At 40.2% G+C, this 20,288-nt stretch overlaps 1 protein-coding gene across 10 annotated transcripts in view; it reads left to right on the top strand.

The window, feature by feature from the left end:
* The window catches only part of KIF1B (kinesin family member 1B), a 94,862-nt gene continuing 74,574 nt past the window's right edge, over nucleotides 1-20,288 (top strand). For all 10 annotated transcript variants that reach the window (XM_030507806.1, XM_030507803.1, XM_030507798.1 and 7 more), the window contains exons 1-2: nucleotides 1-339; nucleotides 5,580-5,766. In XM_030507806.1, coding sequence (XP_030363666.1) covers nucleotides 5,661-5,766 — 106 coding nt within the window. In that variant the 5' untranslated portion in view covers nucleotides 1-339; nucleotides 5,580-5,660. The remainder of the gene's footprint in view (nucleotides 340-5,579; nucleotides 5,767-20,288) is intronic.

Below are 20,288 nucleotides of genomic sequence, written 5' to 3'. Positions count from 1 at the left end.
GGGGGCGGGCCCGGAGCCCCGCGATCCTGTCAGTGTGGGAGCGGCGCTGAGGGGAGCGCGTCGCTGCGCTCGTTCTCCCCGGCGCGGCCTTTCTCTTTTCTCCCTCCCCTTTTCTCCCCTCCTCCTTCCCTCCCTCGCCCTTCCCGCTTCCTTCCTGGCGGCGGGAGGGGGTCTCCCAGCCTCGGTGGAGGCAGCGAAGCGTGATGGAGATGGCCGGCTTCTTCCCTCTCCTCCGCCCCGCGCTGCGCTGCTTCGCCGGCCCCGCCGCCCTCCTCAGCTGCTAACAGCGCCGGCGGCCCCCACTGCCCGCGTCCTGCGGACACCCCCGCCCGTCCCCAGGTGAGGCGCTGAGGGAGCTCAGCCCGCAGGGGAACGGCTTCGTGCCGGGGCGGGGGGTGGATGCTGTAATGCGGTGGGGGAGGCGGATTTACGCAGCTGTTCGATGGGAGCAGTGGAGGGGCACGCCATGGGTGGGATGGGGCCTGAGAGGTGGAGGGGGCGGAATGGGGTGTAGTGGCAGGACAGGCTGCCCCGGAGCTGTCAGGGCAGCGGCACAAGGGCGTGGGGCCTGACTCGGCCTTTCCTCCCCTGCATCTGCCTGATGCATGTATTTGTCCCCTGGGACGCTGTCTTCCCCTTTCCCCCAGGCGCCCCGAGCCATGGCGGTGCGGCCGCTTCCCGTCCTTTTCCTTGTCTGAATCCCGTCCGCTGTGTGGGTCGCGGATACCGTCGCGTTTCGTCGTCCTTTTTTTTCCTTTGTGGCTCGGATGTGGTGGAGGCGATGATCGCTTGTTCGGGAGGCAGGCGTAGTTCCTCAGCCAGCTGGAAGATGCCAGAATGTAAAAGGATTGTGGTTTTCAGGGTGTGTTTTGTGGACCTGTAGGTAGTGGATCTGTCCCTGGATTCAGAACAGCACAATTCCTGAGGCAGCCATATTGGGATGATGATCCGACAATCCTCTGTGAGCCAAGTCAGGAGGCAGGCATCGGGAGACCGGCTGACAGGCCTGCTACGTTTGGGGTCATTGGCAGAATATGGGTATGAAATGGAGATTAGAGAACTAGAATTGACCAGAAGAGGACGGTGAATTTGCATCTGTTCTCTGAAATGTAAAATATGATCATACCGAATTTTAAAGTACATTTCACTTTCAGCTTCTTCTTAGCTCAGTTCTTTTTGCTATTGCACAATCCAGGACGTTGGTGTGTTGATAAATAGCTATATGTTTATACGATTGGATTTTCAGTGCGGTGCCAAGTTCTGCACCACTGTTTTATCTGGCATCTTCCCTCAGTACAAAGATAGCAATCCGCAGCGTATGAGTTCAGCTGGTATATCAGACTGTCATCACTACCTGATCCTTAGTGGAGGCCCTAAAATAGGATTCACTCTGGACCTCTTGTTCGTAAACCCCTGCTGTTCTGAACAGCTGTTTCGCTAACTTTCCATATACTCATCTCTCTCCTAGTTAATTTTCTTTCTTTAGAGCTCTTGTACTGATTAAGTTACAAGCAATTTTTTTGTTTAAAAGTGAGCACATTCTCTGGTACACATACCTATGCAAATATGCCACAATGGCTGGCTATTAAATAAAAGTGATGTTTCTTGATTTGTGATGTGTTTGTTCTTTTTTTATTTGAATGTAGAGATACAGATTCTGAACATCATTTTTGCAACCACTTTGAACTCGTTGCAAACTTTTTGAGTATATAAATAATAATTTGACTCTAAATTTCTGCTCTGCTTGTAACTTTGTTTCAAAAAACAGCAAGATGTCCTGTATTTTTACAGTGGATAAAAACTGGTTTGCCAGAACTTACATCCAAGGATCCAAGCCTTAATGAACAGCCTGTTTCTTTAAACATCTGTGAAAGTCCAAATCTAGTTACAAGTGCTTTGAGACCATGAACAGTGATTGACCAACATCATTGGGTTTGTCAGCTTGAAAGACAGAAAGCAAACAAGTTATTTGGGTGATTTGTTTAATGACACACTTTAATATTAAAACCTCACTGTATGACTTACAAGGTGGATAGTGGGTATCTTTTAATAATAGTTAAAAATAAGTGTAAAATTAATATGTAGGATTTGCTTTCTGCTGATAGAGCTCACTAAACAAGTCATATATTACCTACCACCTGTTCTAGAGCCAGTGGTATATCTTGTCAAAGACTCGAGCATGTAGTTCCCTTTTTTACTTGGTTTCTGGTTGGATTCCTATAGACTGAACATTTGAAGATACACAGTTAGTAGAGTCTTTCCAAGACATTAGGAGAATCATCCATTTGAGCATGGAAAAGCTGTCTCTTACAAAGATTGTTCTTCTGAATTTGTACCACAGGCTGTATTGCACATTTTGTTTTACTCTGTTGTAAGTCTCCTATTACCACTGTAGACAGTGTTTTGTAGTAATAAGTGATATTACTGGGAAATGTGAACCCTGAAAAACCAGTTGCAATTTATTATCCGTGGTGCCATGCAGCTTGGTCTCATTTTGCCTTATTTTATCATTCAGTACGATGAGGCCAATACTGCCTTGATAAAATGTTACAACCAGTTAAAATTGCTGATAAAGTGGAAAAAACCCTCAAAACCCCAACAACTTAAATTTATGGGAAGTTTGGAAAACTATATCAGTTTTGGTTAATTTTATTAATGAAAATTAAATCTTGCATAATGAGATAGTGTTCAAAACATCTGAAATTCATGTGCACCTACAAGTAGGCATTTTGCTTATTCAGCTATGAAAAATAGCAGAGTTGAGAATGAATAAGATATAAAATTACACCACATTTAACTTTCTATGAGCACAAAAGTTAAGCTTGGGGAAAGTTGGTAATTGCAGAAGTCTAGCAGTTAAATTTTTATGCTGTTGTAGGTGATTTTGTGACCTGTTCTGTAAGAATTTCTTCACAGCTGTGTTTCAAACAAGGCTGTCATTTAGCTAGTGCATATGGAGTCTCTTTTGGTGTGCTTCTCATGCTTTCTTCTTGTGAATAGGGTGTCCTGAGGTACTCAAGAATTATGTTTTTAACATGATTCTTTCACATCTTCTGTTTGCTGGTTTCTTAATATACTGGTTATCTGCAGAAATGAATGTAGTATTCTGAGAGCTATTTCTATGAAGGCATCAGAAAAAAAATCTTTGCATGTGGGACTCTTCAGTAAGAAGGGAGAATAAGCTCCCTATGTTTCATAAAGAACTATATGAGAATGTATTGGTTATATTTTTGGTTTTTTGGGGGAAGAAAGATCCCCTTCATCAATGGCCTTCCCTTTATTCGTTGGTCCTTGTGGGAAGTTGACACAATTATGGTTTCACATTAATGTGGGTAGATGGGAAAAAGAAAGATGAGAACCACTAAGCCACTGTCAGGTGGAGTTTCTGTCATGTGCTACACCCTATGAAAATGCCACCTACTCGTAGTCTTGCACAATCTGGCAAAGTAAACAGTGTCACTATGAACTTGATAATAACAGAGTTTGCACTTGATAGATTTCTTCAATTGTGTTTCAGAAACAGAAAGCTTAGTAACCCTGTACGGTAACATTCCTGTTTTCTTGCAGCAACGTTCAGGGTCAGTTGAATAATACTACTGGGATGTATCAGGATTAGTGTTGTCACTTAGCTTTCATGTGAGGGCAGAGGTGCTTATGCAAGGGTCACGTTAAGAAGGGAGAGCAAAAATTCCACACAGTACATACTCGTGATCAAGGCTTATAATGAAGCTGTATGTTTGATACACTTTATCATACAAAAAAGTAGGCACCTCTGAGCAAGAGTGAGTAAAGCAGCCTACCAACAACCCAGAATCCCTCTTAAACTTTGAACATCATGGGAATTCATTCCCATTACTTCTTTGCTCTGTTCCATGTATAAGTTTTTAGTGAAACTGCTTAAAATTCTGTACTTGCCGAAAGCTGACTTTGTGGCTGTCTCATGAATCATTATTCTACCAGTTTGCAGTACCACTGACATTGAAATTCAGTTGGCTTGTTCCTAAAGACATTCCTATTCTAGTCTGGTGAGATACCTCAGGTACCTGCTAAAATAAGGAACACATTAAATTACTTCTACTTGGTGGAGTAATTTAATTTCTGCCTTCACCATGTGATGACATTAATGAAGTAATGCAGTTTTATTAAAAACTTCTTGTTCTTTGTGAAGATGTGTCATAACTTGAATTAAGCATGTATAAATGTTTTTACCAGCTGCAGAACTTTCTTTACAGCTGAAATGCTTCTGCTTTACATCTGCTAGTAAGATTTGTGCTTTTGTGTCACTGTGATTACAACCCCAAAACAAGCATTTCCTTAGATACGTGGTGTGTAGGTAACCAGAAAATAAGATGTCAAGATTTGGGGGCCATGCAGGGTGACTTGTGCAGGGCAGAGTTCTGCCCATGTTAACTCAGATTCAAGAGAGAAATGACTGTGAGTTAGAGCAAAGATTCACCTGGCCCCAAGCCCTGTCTTCAGCAGTGGCCACAGCAGGTATTTAGAATATAAGGGTAAATCAACCATGTAATCATGTTTTCTCAGTAAAGTCTTCCAGGTTCTGAGGGTCTGTGCCATGGAAGTGTTCCTAGCCAAAGGTGGTAATGCTTTGCTAGACCTCGATGGCTTTTTCTTTGAATCTATCTTACTGCTTTTTGAGTCTGCTTAACTTCAGTACCAACAGTATCATGTGGAAATAAGTTAAACTTATTTAACTTAAACTAATTGTAGACTGACTCAAAAACTTGCTTCTAATGGGACGGGTTAGTTGAGGACAATACAGTTGAACCGATCTTTATTAACTCTGCATTTCAATACTGTCTCAGACATGCCTTGAAGTTTTTGTTGTGGGTATTGGGGATAGTTTCCTGCCAACTAAAGTGCTTCGTCATTTGGATGCAGGAGGATTTGAATAAGTACTTTGATAATGAAGATGAATTTATTGGTGAACATTTGCTGAAGATGAATAGTAACATTTGCCCTCAAGGCAATAATTTTTGATTCCTCTTCTTGCTTAGAGAGTAGCATGCCCTTTAATCAGTAGATATACAAGTAGTTGATGAGTTTTACTTCCTTTGAGAAGAGGACATTCCCAGGACTGTAAAGGGTTCTTCAAGGCTATTGGGTGTACCCTGTTCTCTGGAATGCTGTGTATTGAAAGTCAGTGTGGTATGGCCCAAAACACTTGTGTTAGTTTAATATTATTGCTATAATGCATTGTGGCAGCAAGGGTTGACAGCTAGAGAACCTAGATTTGTACTATATGGTAGCTAGCTCATGCTGAAATCTAAGTCGCTGTATCTTTGCTGCTAAAATTATCTTTGTTAGGTTAAGCCTAACACATGTTGCAACCAGATCTTCATTTTGGTATTGGCATCCCTGCTTTCTGGGAAGAAAACCAAGTAATGAAAACAAATATGTTTGTACACTTCAAAAAACTGCTTCATTTGACAGAGACTTTTGGCTGGGGAGACATTGTACAGGTGCTGTATGCTGCAGAGCAGAAATTGCAGTTATCAAACAACGTTGAACCTTCCTGATTTTATCAACATCAAGTAACTAAATTCTATTTTTCTTTTTAGAAAACACCAACAAGAAGGATAACTTGAAACACTCCTGACCCCTTTGCTTTCGATTTCTTGACTGCACTACAAGCAACCAGAATGTCGGGGGCTTCAGTGAAGGTGGCTGTTCGGGTCCGGCCCTTCAATTCCCGAGAAACCAGCAAAGAGTCCAAATGTATCATCCAGATGCAAGGCAATTCAACCAGTAAGTTTGTTTTAATCTCATAAGGGAGTCTTTCTCTCTTCTTTCCCTTCCTGCTTAATCCTCCTCTCTTTGTCGGACTACACCAACTGCTGTGTACATTATATCATCTGGAATTACTCTTTTGTGATATCTTTTCTTCTGACGCTGTCATTACAAACTAAATTGTCTCTGAATTTGACTGGAAAGTCTAAATCATGAGCGTCTTAATTTTGATGCAGTAGTTTAAGGTGTTTGGTTGTGGTGAGTTGAGAATTCTACAGAAAGATTAGAATACCCGAGTGAAAATCTTGTTAACTTCCATGTGTGGAATATCATGTGGACTGACAGATAGAGGGATACATTGCAGACCACCACATGATAATCATTGAAGCATAACTCCTCCTTCGGGCTGGTGTTTTAGTTCTTGGTGTGCTTATTCTGCAGTTGGTGCCTTTGTTCAGGAGCAAGATTTGAGGGAGAAAACTGAGGAGAAAAAGGATGTCAAGTTTTATGCTTTCCAGATTAGATCTCTAAACAATATAACAGACTACATAAAATCATGAAGAAGTGTTAGGCTTCTTGCATAATTATTGTGGGTCTAATTTGGAGGAGAAGACTATGCTATAGGAACTGAATATGGCACACCATTTATCGACTGGTTTTAATTAATTTATTTTACATGCTTCTTAAGGTCAAGGCAGTATTGGTACCATTTGCCTCAGCATTGTTGGTGATATGTAGCCTGATAGCTGTACTTGTAAGTTGCTCTTCTTATGGTAGTTTTGCATTGTTAGGTAGTCAAATAGAGTCATCTTGTCTGTAGCTGTAGGAAGTAACACTCCAAGAGCACTGAGGTACTTTGCTGTCTGAGTACTTGAGCATTTACTCATGCTTGTTAATACAAAGGAGGTTTCATACAGGCTCCTCCCTTTTTTTGGCTGAGGTTGCACTTCAGCCTGCTTCTGCAGGCTGGAATTTAAGTCCTGGTTGTGGTAGCTTCAATCATATACAATGTTTATGGTTTCATTGGAAGAGAGGCATTGTACGGAAGAGAGGGCATTAAGTTCTTATCTTCAGACCTTATATGGAACATTACCCAAACAAACGTGGGGTTTTTTTTTCCCATTGGATTTCAAAATTTCCATTTAAAATGGGGAGTGAGGGGCAACAGGGAATGTTTAGAAGTCATCTCATGTAGAAACAGGTGCTTGCATCCCAACATTGCCTGCCAACTTCCAGACCAAACCAGTGTAGAATGGAAGGCTCCAGTGGATGGCATTTGTTATGGAAATGCCACCAAGCTCTGAACTACAGCAGCACTGCTGGGTGCCACTGTAATAGGTTTTCTTGCTGCTGTCATGACATGACAGCAATCATTTTAGACACTAAGATTTTTGAACTCCAGGAGCCTGTGGAAAAAAGCTTGTTTGTGGTACAACGAAAGGGGTGACCAGTGAATCTCTGACAATCTGTCTGAGTTGAAATGTGGTGTAGACAAAAGGCACTGGTTCTGTTTCCGAATGCTAGAGCTGCACTACAAAGACATGTTTTCAAGAAACTGCATCAGCTTTCAGAAGGAGAAAAATGCTTCCTGATGTATCTAGTTGGAAATTTCTTTACAGCTTTTGCTGTATTTTGTGCTCTGGAAATGTTCTAATCTGTAGCCTTCTATTTGAGTCCTATGGCTCTGATACAAGATGGGTGATATGACAGATGGTGAGGTTTAAGTCATCAGGGGCCGTTACAGACTGTGGGAAAGGAATCATTAGTTGCAGTAGTTTTATGTTCTTAATATCTGGGATATTTTTTTCCCTGTATTTCCCTCTCAGAGGAGAATGCAGAAGAAAGTAATAGACAGAGGAGTAATTTTATTCATTGAACAGAAGAGATTCATATAATAAAAGGTAGAAATAAGGCATTGTTTGGTGGGGAAAAAACCTGAGCAGAAATCTTTTCTCCAAAGACTTTTCCTAATGAAGTTGTCTGACACACACAACTTCAAGCTGAAATTCTGGTCTGCTTTTGGGCTACATGTTAGATTTGAGGACGTAAGTACCGTTGGTGTTTCTGCCAAGGATTCTTCCTTTTTCATGATCCCTCGGTCTTTGCAGCCTCAGAGTTACATTATTGAACTCCTTATTAGTAAGGTCTGGACTTACTGGCTAAAAGCTGACTACAGAAAGTGACATTAATGTATCTGACTCTCAGATCTGATGCAGCAATTTAAAAATAAAGGGAATTCAGTAGTAGTAATTTTGGCCTATGGAGTTCCAGCTTCATAACTCCGAATGTGCTGGTGAACTGATCAAGGCTTAGGTATCTTGCCTCTGAGAAGGTTATTTTTGCATTTGTGCACTAATCAAGTTGACAGGAGGCAAATCTGAGAGGCTGGTGATATGTTGGGTAGCGACTATTTTAAGCCTCCGAGACAGTTAAAGTTCCCTTATCGTGGAATTAAAGCCTAATGGACTATTGTGATGATCAGGGTTGATGAAACAGTGTAAAGTCTGATAATGAAGAAGGAATTTTGATTGTTACTTAGATTTTAATTCTTTATGTGTTGAGTGGCCATGATGTTCTATGAATCCTTTGTGGGTCCTGAGTATAAACTTTGTACAGGTTTTGTAAATGTATTGGCTGAGAAGGCAGAGACTATATTACAGTGAAACTGAAGCAGAGTATTTAGGATTATTTTAAGGAAAACGATAATAAGGTGTATCACAGTGTATCACTATTTTTTTAGTGAATGTATGAGAAAAAGAGTGGGTTTTGACATGCATAATGAAGTATATTCTTGAAGTCAGATGCCACCAGGGTGGTTGCCTAAACACGCTGCTTTTGTTTGTCAGGTTTTGTGTGCAGTTGGCTGTTTACAGCTTTTGGGATTGCCTGTCATTCATGGTGGGCTTGCCAGCAAAACAAAGCATCCTCCTGATGTTAGAAAGCTTATTCTCAATTTTGTTACACAGTTTAACTTTGCCTTAGTAGCAAAACAAATGTAATTCTGTTGTGGACTGAGGTCTACAGAATTAAATTGTCATCGTATCTGGCTTTTATGTCATTTCCTTGTGCAGACCAAGGCCTTTAATCAAGATCCATAGTAGATCTCTGTCTTTATGGTTTGTCAGTGTTAAAAAGTTATAATGTAGCTGAATACAGTTCTATATATGTCAATATCAGAAAAAGGGAGTTCATACATGGGTCTTTAACCCACAATGTTAAAAGCACTCACTGCTTTTAACACCCACAATGTTAAAAGTCCACTGCAACTCGGACTACTATTTTTCTATTGGAAGGATGCAAAATATGGGAATTTTGAAATTGGTACTGGAAACATTGTCTTTTTTTTTTCCTGTCTTCTGCACTAAAATGACAAGACTATTTTTTCCCCCCTCCCTTTATGACTGCAGAGGTATGGATGTGCAGTAATACAGTATCTTGCACTTAAAGAATTGTCAGGCTTTGTTTTTGAAGTACATGTTTGAAACCTGGAATTCTGCAGTCCAGCTGAAATCACATGTGCTGACTGCATTGAGGGGCTGGTATTTTGGCAGAAGGCCTGTGCTGCTCAGCTCGTATCTAATTGCAGATGGTATCCATTTGAAGGATACTGCCAAAAGTTCTGCAGTGGAAGGGGAGAAGTGGGGGAGGAGAATAGAAGGTAATAGAGGAATTCTTAAAAGACAGAAGTTGGAAGCTCCAAAATCCTACTACTTAAGTTAATTTGGGAATGCAAAATGACTTCCAAAGAAAGGATAGTGTCACTATCAAATTACTAATTAAAAACCCTACCAAACCAGTAACTGAGTGGGATTAACTTAAGAAAAGACCATTGCTTTTATTATTATCACTTAGATATGATCTTCAGAAGCATAAGGTTTGTTTGCAAAAGTACCTGCTGTGGAAGTGGATTCAGTCGACCGAAATGCCTTGTTTTCCTTTGGAGTTGTGTTCTGAAGAGCAGAGCTATGTTGTCTGTTGTGCAGAGGTCACCAGCAGACATGGGCGTACATCTGTAAGTCTCACGTGCATGTACTCAGGGCTAGGGACAGTGTAGCTGTGCTGTAGCGTTGCCCCTAGTGCAGTCAGCCATGCTAAGATGAGAGGAGAAGTTGGTGGGCTCTGAGGACTCATATATCATAATGATACTGAATTCCCTAGGGTGATCCCTCTGTTAGCAGTCCTTACTGCTAGCAAGCTTGACATTGCAATATATATATTTTGTTTATTACAGAATATTTTCAAGTGAAACTTGGCATCATTGGGCTTTTAAGTTGCTTTTTGTGGTGGTGGTTTCTTGATAAAATCCAACCTAATATTAAAACAGCCTGAAACGTCTGCAATAATACTGTGTTCTTTTCCTCTGAGATGACTTTGTTTGGTTTTGTTAGTCTTTAAATGTAGCATCTTTAATATTTTCTTTGAATTACTGGACAGGTGGTTTATTGTCCTCTAGGTCAAACTCACAAGCAGCTTTTGGAAATGAATAATTCAAGAATGGGTCAAGGTTGTCAGCATATCTTGACTGAATATGTTTTGTCTTTAACTCCTATTTTTTCTCTTTTATTTGGAATGATTTACACTAATGCATCTTACCCCCGAGGTACTAATTTCTTATTGCCTGGTCACTTCATTCATTCCTGTCTTTCTGCTGAGTGGGAGAAAGATTCTGCCATGTAATACACAGGATGAAAGGTGAGCTACAGATCTGAGAGTATTTTGTGTGTCAGTAGTTCGTGTCCTCATTCTTATATCAGGTTTTGAAATGTAACAAAAATAAACAACATTGGAAGCTGCTGCCTTGGATTATTGAGATGAGAAGCTGAGCCTAAAGACTTCCCTCGGGTTGTGATTTTTCAGTGTGGGGTTTTTTTTCGTGAGCGTGTTTTGTCTTTTTTTGGTGTGGAAGTGATTTGATAATCATCTCTGTAAATAAATAATGCTTAAATAAACACAACTCAAACTGAAGCAGAGGCTAAAGCTAGTAGCTACAAGGCAGCATTTAAGTATTCGTCACCAGCAAGGATTCTAGCTAGCATATTCTTTTAAAGAGCTGCATAGAAAACTAAATTAATGAAGCAGGGAAATAAGTATCCAACTTGGAATATGTTCTCTGCAGTAGGTGAATGAAAATAGGTTTTAGCATCTTGTGGGTGCCATTGACAGAGTAAAACAAAGTTCTTAAATTGTAATTCACCTGGGACTATCGTATATTGTGGTTCTCCATAAACGATATTAAAGGAGAGATGTGCCTGCACAGTCCAGGTTATCTTGAAAGATACAAGTGCAACTGGATCTTCAGGTTAGGACTGAAAATTGCCTGTTTGGATTTGAACTCAGTCTCTGGCTCGGCGATGTTGGAAGGTTCTTTTGTGGACTGCTTATGGTATGTTGGATGTTTAATGAAAATAGGCACAGTGGAGCAGTCCCATCTGCCAGGAACAATAGTCCCAGCTGCTGCTGTAGACATATGGCAGTTGGGTTCTCAAGCAGACATCCTTGGCATCAGAAAAGCTCCGTAAGGCATTCTGGAGTTGATTTGTAGAGGCAGAGGAAAAAATGCTTTCCTTCTAACTCTTGTTTGGATTTTTTTCTCTCTAAGGTTTATGAACCTCTGGTCTAAACCTAAATATTTAAATAATAACAAAAATTAATGGAAAAACATCTAATTTCAGTTCCTTTTCTGTCTGAGTTTTTACTTTATTTTCTTTTAAGACATGTCCTGCTTGATGCAGTTGTTCTGGAACAAAATAAAAATGGGTGGGAGAGCAGGACTTAACTTAAAAAAGGCCTTTGATTTACGGTGTCTATGTCTAAATGAGTGATGTTTGAAATATAATACTGAAATTATGCTTGAAAAATAATTCAGAAGTCAAAACTATTGAAAGCTTCACAAGCCAAGGTAACCCCGTCAGTAATTCAGCCAGTACTTTATTGGTGTACAGTGACAGGGGATATTGCTAAATTTTGCCTCTTTCATTGTGAAGTAGCTCTAAAAAGTAGTAACCTTTTTTGAAGAAGCTTAATCCTAAGAGGAGGGGGAAGCGTGGCTTGCTAATTTTTTTCTTTCTGATCTAATTTTTAACTGTTTTCTTCATGAAAAGACACATTGAATGGGAAAAAACCCTATTGTGTGCATATGCCTTCACAAGAATAACTGTGGGGTTTATTTCTGCAGTAATATTCTGTGAGCGTAGTTTGGATAATTTTAATGAAGGAACTTGTATCATGGAAATAATCTTTGGTCTAAATTGCTGTTGAGAAAAGTCTTTATAAGAAATTGGCTTTTATTTAGACTAGCACTGAGTACATGTAGATAGTAAAGTAATGGGAGTTTATGGAGCATATGCTAGGCAAGTAAAAGAGTTCATTGTAGCTGTCTTCCCTAATTACTTTTTTCTCTTGATGAGACATTTTCAATGAAAAGATAGAATAGGTGGGAGGATTCATTTTCATAGATAGATTTCAGTCTTTCAATCTGTCTTTTTAGATTTTAGGTTTCCCTAAAAGCATAAGCATACCCCATTTCTGATGACTGGTGCCTGCCAAAAAGCATTGGTTCTTAAAGCACGTCTTGTGTAATGATTTTTCGGCATAAAGTTTGGTTTTCTTCCCCCCCTTTTTTAAGTGTTTCCAGTTTTTTATGCTCGTATCTTGCATAATGAGGTTGTCTTAGGAAAATAAACAGCAGTGGAGGAAAGGCACTTAACCCCTACCGTGATTTTCTGGTCTGTAAATCCTCATTACTGTGGTTGAAATGAAATGAATGCTTGTCCAGTATGTTAATACTACATTGCATTCATGGTAGGTGTGTTATCAAAGCAGGCTATTTAATGAGGAGATAAATTGTATCTCGTGGAGCATGAATTGTATCGCAGTTGAGGTTGAATCGGGAAGTGGTTTGAAAGGCAAGTCAAAAAAGTCTCAGTGTTACCTAAGCTGTTCTAATGACAGTCCTGTTTCCAATTACTACAGTTGTTGCAAGTCCTGTAACAGGCAAGAAAAGGCTTGAATGCAAGTTTGTCTCAAAGAGAAAATGGAGACAGTTTCTTTTCTCTTTAAATAGTTGCTCCAAGGAGTGGAGTTTGGTGGGGTTCTATCTCCTTTGTTTTGTGTTTCTAATAGTACTGTTGCCTGCATTTAGCAGACAACAAGCAAAGATTCCATATGAACATTAGAGCTCTCTTGCCTTTTGCAGGGTTAGGGATTTCTATTGCTTGTCCATAAGAGGGTCTTAATAGTTGTCTCTGAATGCCCATCGATATTGACAGTTCATACGTTTTGTTACAAGTTCTGAATATTTTTGGTGTTGCAGAAGAAATAAACTGGAATTTTTTTAGGTGCTTGGTGTTCCTTCTAAAGCCTTTCTCGTGATGGTGTAAAAATAATTCAAGAAGTGTTAATCCTGCACACTGTTGAAAAAGAGAAAAATATTTTGGAAGATGACTTTGGGGAGGTGGGAGAAGATGAACATTTAATGATTTTTAAATGTTAGAGGTACAACTAATGGGTCTGGAGCAAGACTGTGGGATGACTAGGATGTGCCAGCTAATGTTAAATGCAGTTGGACTACATTTAAATAACTGTTATGGAGTAAAGAGGGAAAATATTACTAATGAACCCAGAAGAGCTTTCTGTCAGTGGTGAGTAAACCTTGTGAAATGAAATGAAACCTTCAGAATTAGTGCCCACTGACAAAGAACCAGGGCTTTAGAGATATTCTTTTTATCAAATGTTTAAATAATGAGCCACCTTTCAGCATGCGTGTAGAAGTAAAGGAAGCATAAATCATCAATGGGAACTACTTTAATAATAGGATTTTTTTCACTACATGAATCCTTTAAGATACTGAGGCTGGCACAGCTGACTCCCCAGGGTTCCAGTGCTACATGATGTCCTTTTAATGTAGTGCTGGCATGTGTCTGAAGGTCAGAACAGCCTTTGGAGGAGGCCATTGGCTGTTGGACATGTAGTTAAGTGGAAGCAGGGGGTGAATGTTTTATCTGCCTTGAAGCAGAAAACATAGGAGGGAAGGATTCAGTTCAGCTCCAAGTGCTAAGCCAGCTACATACATACACCTAATATGCATGTTCTGCAGTAGGATGTTTTCAGGTTATCGGTTGACAATGGAAGTTTGGGAATGGTTTTGGTTCAGCTTTTCGGATAGGTAGAACAGTATGGTTTGGCTCGCTCCTGCTTGGTGCAAAGCCTGCTGGCATGCAGTTCTCCAAGAACACCAGCTGTAGAGCTGGTATTTATAGCACTTGGATCTGCAAGAGCAGCTGAGGATGAGAGCGGCTTTCTAGCAGCTTCTGTGAGCAAGTATTTGCCTTGCGCTGGTGCTATTGAGCCGAACTCCCTCCCCCATCCAACCTTTCTCCCAGTCCAGGGTTGAAATTCCACAGTGGGGAGAGAATCCGGTTGAATTCCAAATGAGCTGTTCTTAGCTTCTACTTGGTTTCCTTCCCTTTTAATGATTTGAAAAATGCAAACAATGCTTTGAAAAGCAGGCACTGCTTTACAAGCTGGAAGTGTCCATTTCCCTTCATTTATCTCTTATAATAACAACCCTGAAAGTCTCCTGTAAAAACAGTATAGCTGTATATCTCATGGCAACCTGTGCCTAGGAAAGAAGCCTGTATTAAGTGTGTCTTTGGGGTGTTATTCACGTTCCAGCAAATAAAGAATGCCTGCTCCACCCTGCTCTCGGTAACGAACATGTTCTCATTGTTGTCATTCCAGTCTACACATGGCGCAGATATATTTTCCAGACCTGTGCTCTTTTTAAGAGGCTGTCTATTTGATGTTGATTTGGTCCTGTGGAGTCCATTCTGAAAGCCCCAGATCTTTTATGTTGGTTAAATTGATTATTCAGACATCATAAAATAAAACTACTGCTTATATTGATTTGCACAGAGTTTGAAGAAGGTACAGAAATGAGCGGTTGGTATTTGTTTCGCCAAATGTTACCCCTTCCAGAGTTCTGTCTAGACTAGCATGGGTTTAGAAATTTTCTGCCTATTTATTTACCAATGATTAATGAGAACAAAAGCAAAGGCAGGACAGGGCCTTTTTTCTAGCTATTCTCTTAATATCTGGTAGGAATGTGTGCTCTGTGTAGATTATTGCTGTCACCGGGAGAATTACTGAGGCTGGTGTGAAGCTTCCTCCATGTGATGAAACCTAATGTTATTTCATTTTAGAAATTAAAGAGGCTTTGTGCCTTGGGCACTGACAGATGCGGCAGTGAGATGGGAATTGAAGATGTATGACAGAAAGAAGGCTGAATTGCACAAATGCTGGAAGTTCAGTTTCTCCAGTTGCATACCTGACTTTTGCCATTATTGTTTGGTGTTTATCTGATTGGCAGTTGACAGGTTTTTTGTTTGGTTGGGGGTTTTTGTGTGTTTTTTCTTTTAATATTAATCTATCAGTTTGCCTTTCCCTCCCCACTCCAGCACAGGCTGTATATCAGCTAATCCCAGGATTTAGCACAAGTTAATTCTGTCTGCTGGTGTTTATCTGAAGGGCAAACTGCAGTTAGCCAGTTCTTCACTGGAGCACCCTACAGTGACTAATGTGTGGCATGTCTGATGGCAGAATGCCCTGTAACATGACTCTGATTGTGAACAGAGGTGGAGCTGTTGAATCTAGTGACGTGATTTTAAATGCAATGAGGGATAAGAGAATCATTTCCATTCTTACCTCTTGTGTGCTTTGTGCTCTGTCTCTATTCCAAGAGCTTGTTGTATCCCCAGATACTGAACTGCAGGTACCTTCTGACCTGCAAAACTAGTGACATTCAGGGGAGCAGTGCTGACTGGGATGAAAACAGATTAGGCTCAGACTGCAAATTCAGTGTCATAATCTGACAGGAGATTTAAGTGGTTAAGAAGTAGTCTTGGTCATTCTTTGTGCCTGCAAAAATATTTATGTGGCTGAGTAGATGGGAATGGAATGAGGGGGCTGATCTTGGCTGTATTTGCTTGCCTTTTCCTTCTCTGTAGGTTTCCCACTGTTTGTTTACTTGGTTTTAATGGAGAATGGAAATATAAGTGGAGAACTGAAGGCTTGAAGTGGGAATGTGTTTGTGTATGTGTTTAGAAGGGGTGAGAAGACAGAGATTGCTGCTTCAAGTATCCTAGAAGACTATAAATTTGCATCCGTTGTGCTGCACACGCCGGTTGTAATTGTAAAATAAAATGTGTATTAGATGTGTGCTTTTTGAATTTCAGCTTCAACAAATCAAGATGTCCCAAATGCCAATAGGAGTGCAAAATGATACGGTTTACAAAATGTATGGTTCCTGTTTCAATCGGGAAGTGGTCTTTCAAAGTTTGCTAACAGTTTGTGCTGAGATTAAAGACTAGCAATGAATTTGATGTCATCGACTGGAAAGGTTGAAAGTGTATGTTATTTCTGTGCTAGCTGATAAAACAGATGGTGGATGCTATGAAAAATGTTAATTAAGGAACAAGTAGGATGGACTGTGGAAGTACCTTATGCCAGGAAGTGAAGTTGCCTGTTTAAGAGCATGCTAAAATCCAAAGGTTTTGCGGAGTTTGGTTTGTTACTGTTGATACAGCACATCTAAAATTGGAATCCCTTCATTGATGGTGCTCCTGCTTTCCCCTTATCTTTTATTAGGCTGTACTGCTCCTACTATATATTTCTATACAAGGGCAAATTAGTTGAAGTATGGGAGTCTTATGTAATGATACAAAATTATATTATTTGGTGTGAAAAAATTTGTTTTAAGACACTTGGTTTTTCCTTACCTTTTGGTCAGTGATACATAAACCGTAACCTGTGGTTACAGGTATCAACCCCCCTACTGAACTTATGCAGCCAAGAAGCTAAAAAGAATAGTTTAAATGATTTGAGTTTCAGAGAGTGTGTGGATTACCTCTGCTTAGAGGTACCTCAGATGGTGTGAAGCAGCTCTGTGTGGCTTACTATGTAACTGCAAGGAGAAATAAGCTTTTAAGATGCAAGCTGTGTCTCTAGGTTGGGATGGCAGTGGGTATTAAACTGCTTCAAATGAAATGGTAACGCTACATAGCTGTTCCCACAGTTGCTTTTGTTTGAATTTTATATCAGTTTATGATATGTAATTACTTCTACTTGGTCTATTTGTTTACCAAAGTAGAAAACTGGTATAAGTATTATCTTTTTAGGTGAAGCATATTAATCAAAATTTCTGGAAATTCAGAATTCAGATAAAGAAAAGGAATAATATGGGCATTTATCCCCTTGACCAAATCAACAATTGTAGAGTATATTTTAAAAACATGACTATTCCCATGCTTTTTTCTTAGCCTTTCATTCCAAAGGTAAATGATGGACACTAACTCAAACTGTGATTGCTGCTTTAGATCTCTGAAGAGTTTCCTAGACACTGTAGTAGGAAAACAGTATCTTCAACTTGTTTCATCCTTTCCACATTTCTGAGTTATGTGTGTAACCTTTTTCAGTAGCAATGGTATAGGAGATGGTGATTTTGGAAAATACCGCTTCCAGTTCCTGTTTGATGCAGAAAACTGAACTTGTGGGAAGCTGAAGGATTCCACATGACTTAAGAAGTTGGCTCTTGGTGAAGCAAGGGGCCTAAAAAAGGGTTTGAGTTCATCGGAAACTGGCTGCTTAGGCTAACTCCAACACTCATAGTTGCTACGGTGCCATGTTGATGGTAACTAATTATAGCTGGGGCACAAAGCTTTAGTGTCAGTTTGCAAACAGAAGAGTTAATTGCCACATTGGACCTTTGAAATAGCAGATAAACAAATTTATTCTGTAAGATAAAAAGGCCATTAATGTGTTCCTGCTGTGATCGGCTGCCTTATTGCCTTTCTCATTTCCTCAGGCTCTGTAATTAAACCATTAGCTTGCGTACCATGCGGTGAGTCTGCTGCGGTGAGAGGAGATAGATGATGACCTAGTTCATGATTCACTAATCTTGGCCTTGCATGGCTTAAAAAACAAACAAGAATAACTGAAAAGCTTTTTGCGTTCTTTGCATATTGGAGACTCTGGAAACAGTCATCTTTTAGGATTCTATTTGTTTCCTTGTTCAGCTGAAAGCACAGCTTGCTGAATAACTTGGTGCATAGAATCAGAGTTGCCACTCAGTCTACTTTCTGTATTATCATTCCTTTTTTTTTTTTTTTTTCCAATATGGCACATGGACTTTTAGGATAAAGCTTACCTGTGCTATGAGAAGTCTTTTAATTTCTTCAGAAATATCCCTTAGCTTCCTTTAAAAGTAGCCAGATTTCATGGATTTCCTTGTTCCTCCAAAGAGGATGCTTGGTGCAGTAGACACCTTCAAGTTAGATCCGTTACTTCAGTTTGAATTCCTGGCTTCTCAGCTGCCTCACTGTCTTCTTTCAGGTGTCTTATCTCACATTATTGCACACCTGCTCAATTGATTCAAACTCAGACTGTATCAGTCATGACTGATGCTAGTACATACCCATTTGGTGCTCAGTGTTCCAAATTAAGAGGGTTTCAAGCTGATCGAAATCCACTGAGTTCATAATCTTATATCTTCTCACTCAGTCAGCTCTGCTGGATTTGTTTGTAGACAGACTGAGAATTCTGTTAAACCAGTGATTCTGAAAATGAAGGATGTAGGCTCTGTGTAAGAAATGGGAATGGGGATAAATAGACTTCAGGCTTGGAGTAGCAGCTGGGTGAAAAGGCTGTGACTGGATCATAGTAGCGAGGGGCAGCATGCAGAGTTCCTGGCAACCAGGAGGTTTTCTCTGACCCATTCCTGCTGCAGTGGAAGGTTTTGGCCAGGCAGCTGCATTCCCAGCCTCTGACAGAGCTGCCTTCTTGCACGTTAAACTCCCTTTCCTGATATGCTTCTCTAGATAGGCTTTGCAAAAACATGCATCCTAGAAAGTAGTTTTCAAAGTAGTGAGCTGGGCGTGGAGTTCAGTGTGGAGGAGCTGAGGAAAGCCTGTCTGGGAAATTAATAGTAATAATAAATGGTATAAAAAGAAAATGGGGCAGAGTGGATTCCATAAATCACAGAGCCTGACCTTCGCCCTTCACAAATGTGCTGGATCAAATTTAACCTTGAAGCAAGCAGGATGAGGCTTTAACAGGAAGCTTGTAGTGCCTTTCCAGGCACTAAGCCTGTTGCATAGTTAGAGATCTGACTTTCATGGGTGGTCAGTGTGCCTTTATTCACAGTGAGCTGAGTGGAAAAGCTGGCTATTCTTCTGATTAAACATTTGGCTTCTTTGCTTGCTTTCTTGGTTTTGACTAATACTGAAATTTGTGCTGCTTGTTCTGTTCTCCGTTTCTGACACAGTAGAATCTTAGAAGGCAGTTTAACTCTTGTTTCCTTGGAGAGACCAAGTGCAGCTTTGCCTTGGCCAAGAGAAATGTCCTTTTTGCATATAAACAACAATATAAAAATGGAAGACAAACCCCTGATGAATACTTGCTGTTTCACTGTTGATTCTAAGAGGAGACAAATCAATCGTACCATGAGGTAAATAAGTGAGCTCAAAGCTCTCTTTTGTGATTTCATTTGCATCTTAAAGTAAAACTGCGCTGATGTGATGTTTGGAGTAACCAATGCATGTTTTCAGATTGTAGTTAAACTGTGTTTCTTGGTCAGCAAAGTTGTAACTAGGTTTCTGGTTGTCTTGATTGCCTTCGCAGTTTGCCAGGCTGTGAGTTTCTCGTTTCCAGGGCAGTGTTGCAAATGCAAGGTACCAATACAGGTAGTGGCTCCTCTCTTTCCCTAGCCATGACTTGCCTCCCAAGAGTAGCATAAAGAGTTCAAGTTAAAATGATTTGCTGCTGAGAATAAGCCACAGAATGTATATTGTCAGGAGAGGTGCTGGCAATACACTTCTGTGTTATCTGCTTGGAATTGTGTTATATAGTACATAGGAATAGGTTCTAGTACATAGGAATGGGTTCTATTTGTTGCTGCTTTTGTTGGTTAGACTACTTTCATTTGAACTTACAGCCAAAAACAATTGAAGAAAGTAATGTTCACTCCCAAAGGTTGTTCCATTGAACTAATGCAGACATTGGTTTTTATTTGTACTGCTTTTTTGGGGAGGAACTTCGTGTGAGAGCTTTGATGTTAAATAGTTGAATGAGAAGTTGTTGAATTGTAGCAGTCTGGAATACATTGAAAGGAGGGAACTGAATTAAATTTGGGGCAGGGGACTTGTCTTTTGACGTGGTTATTAGTTCACTTTAACTTTAGAACAGGTCTAATAGTGCGTGCTGTAGATGTGCTGGTATTTGGTCAGAACTACTAAAGGGAACCTAAAGCCATACATGATTGCTTAGGTTACCAGTTTGTTATGTGTTGATGCCCATGTTGCTAGCCAAAGCCATAAGCATTTTTGCCATTTGATACTGTACTAGTGCAAGGCGTATTATTCATTGGCTTTGCATGTCTGTCAGCTTTCATAAGGCAAGAATGTCAGCACAAGGTGCCTCCAAGTGAAATGGAGTTACTCACAAGAAATAGAGTAGCAACTGTTGCTATTTGCAATCCAGTGATCTTT

The sequence above is a fragment of the Strigops habroptila genome, chromosome 16 (assembly GCF_004027225.2).
Source record: "Strigops habroptila isolate Jane chromosome 16, bStrHab1.2.pri, whole genome shotgun sequence".
In the NCBI taxonomy this organism is placed as follows: Eukaryota; Metazoa; Chordata; class Aves; order Psittaciformes; family Psittacidae; genus Strigops; species Strigops habroptila.
The sequence above is the reverse complement of the archived record's forward strand: the minus strand, read 5'-3'. Positions and strand labels throughout refer to the sequence as shown.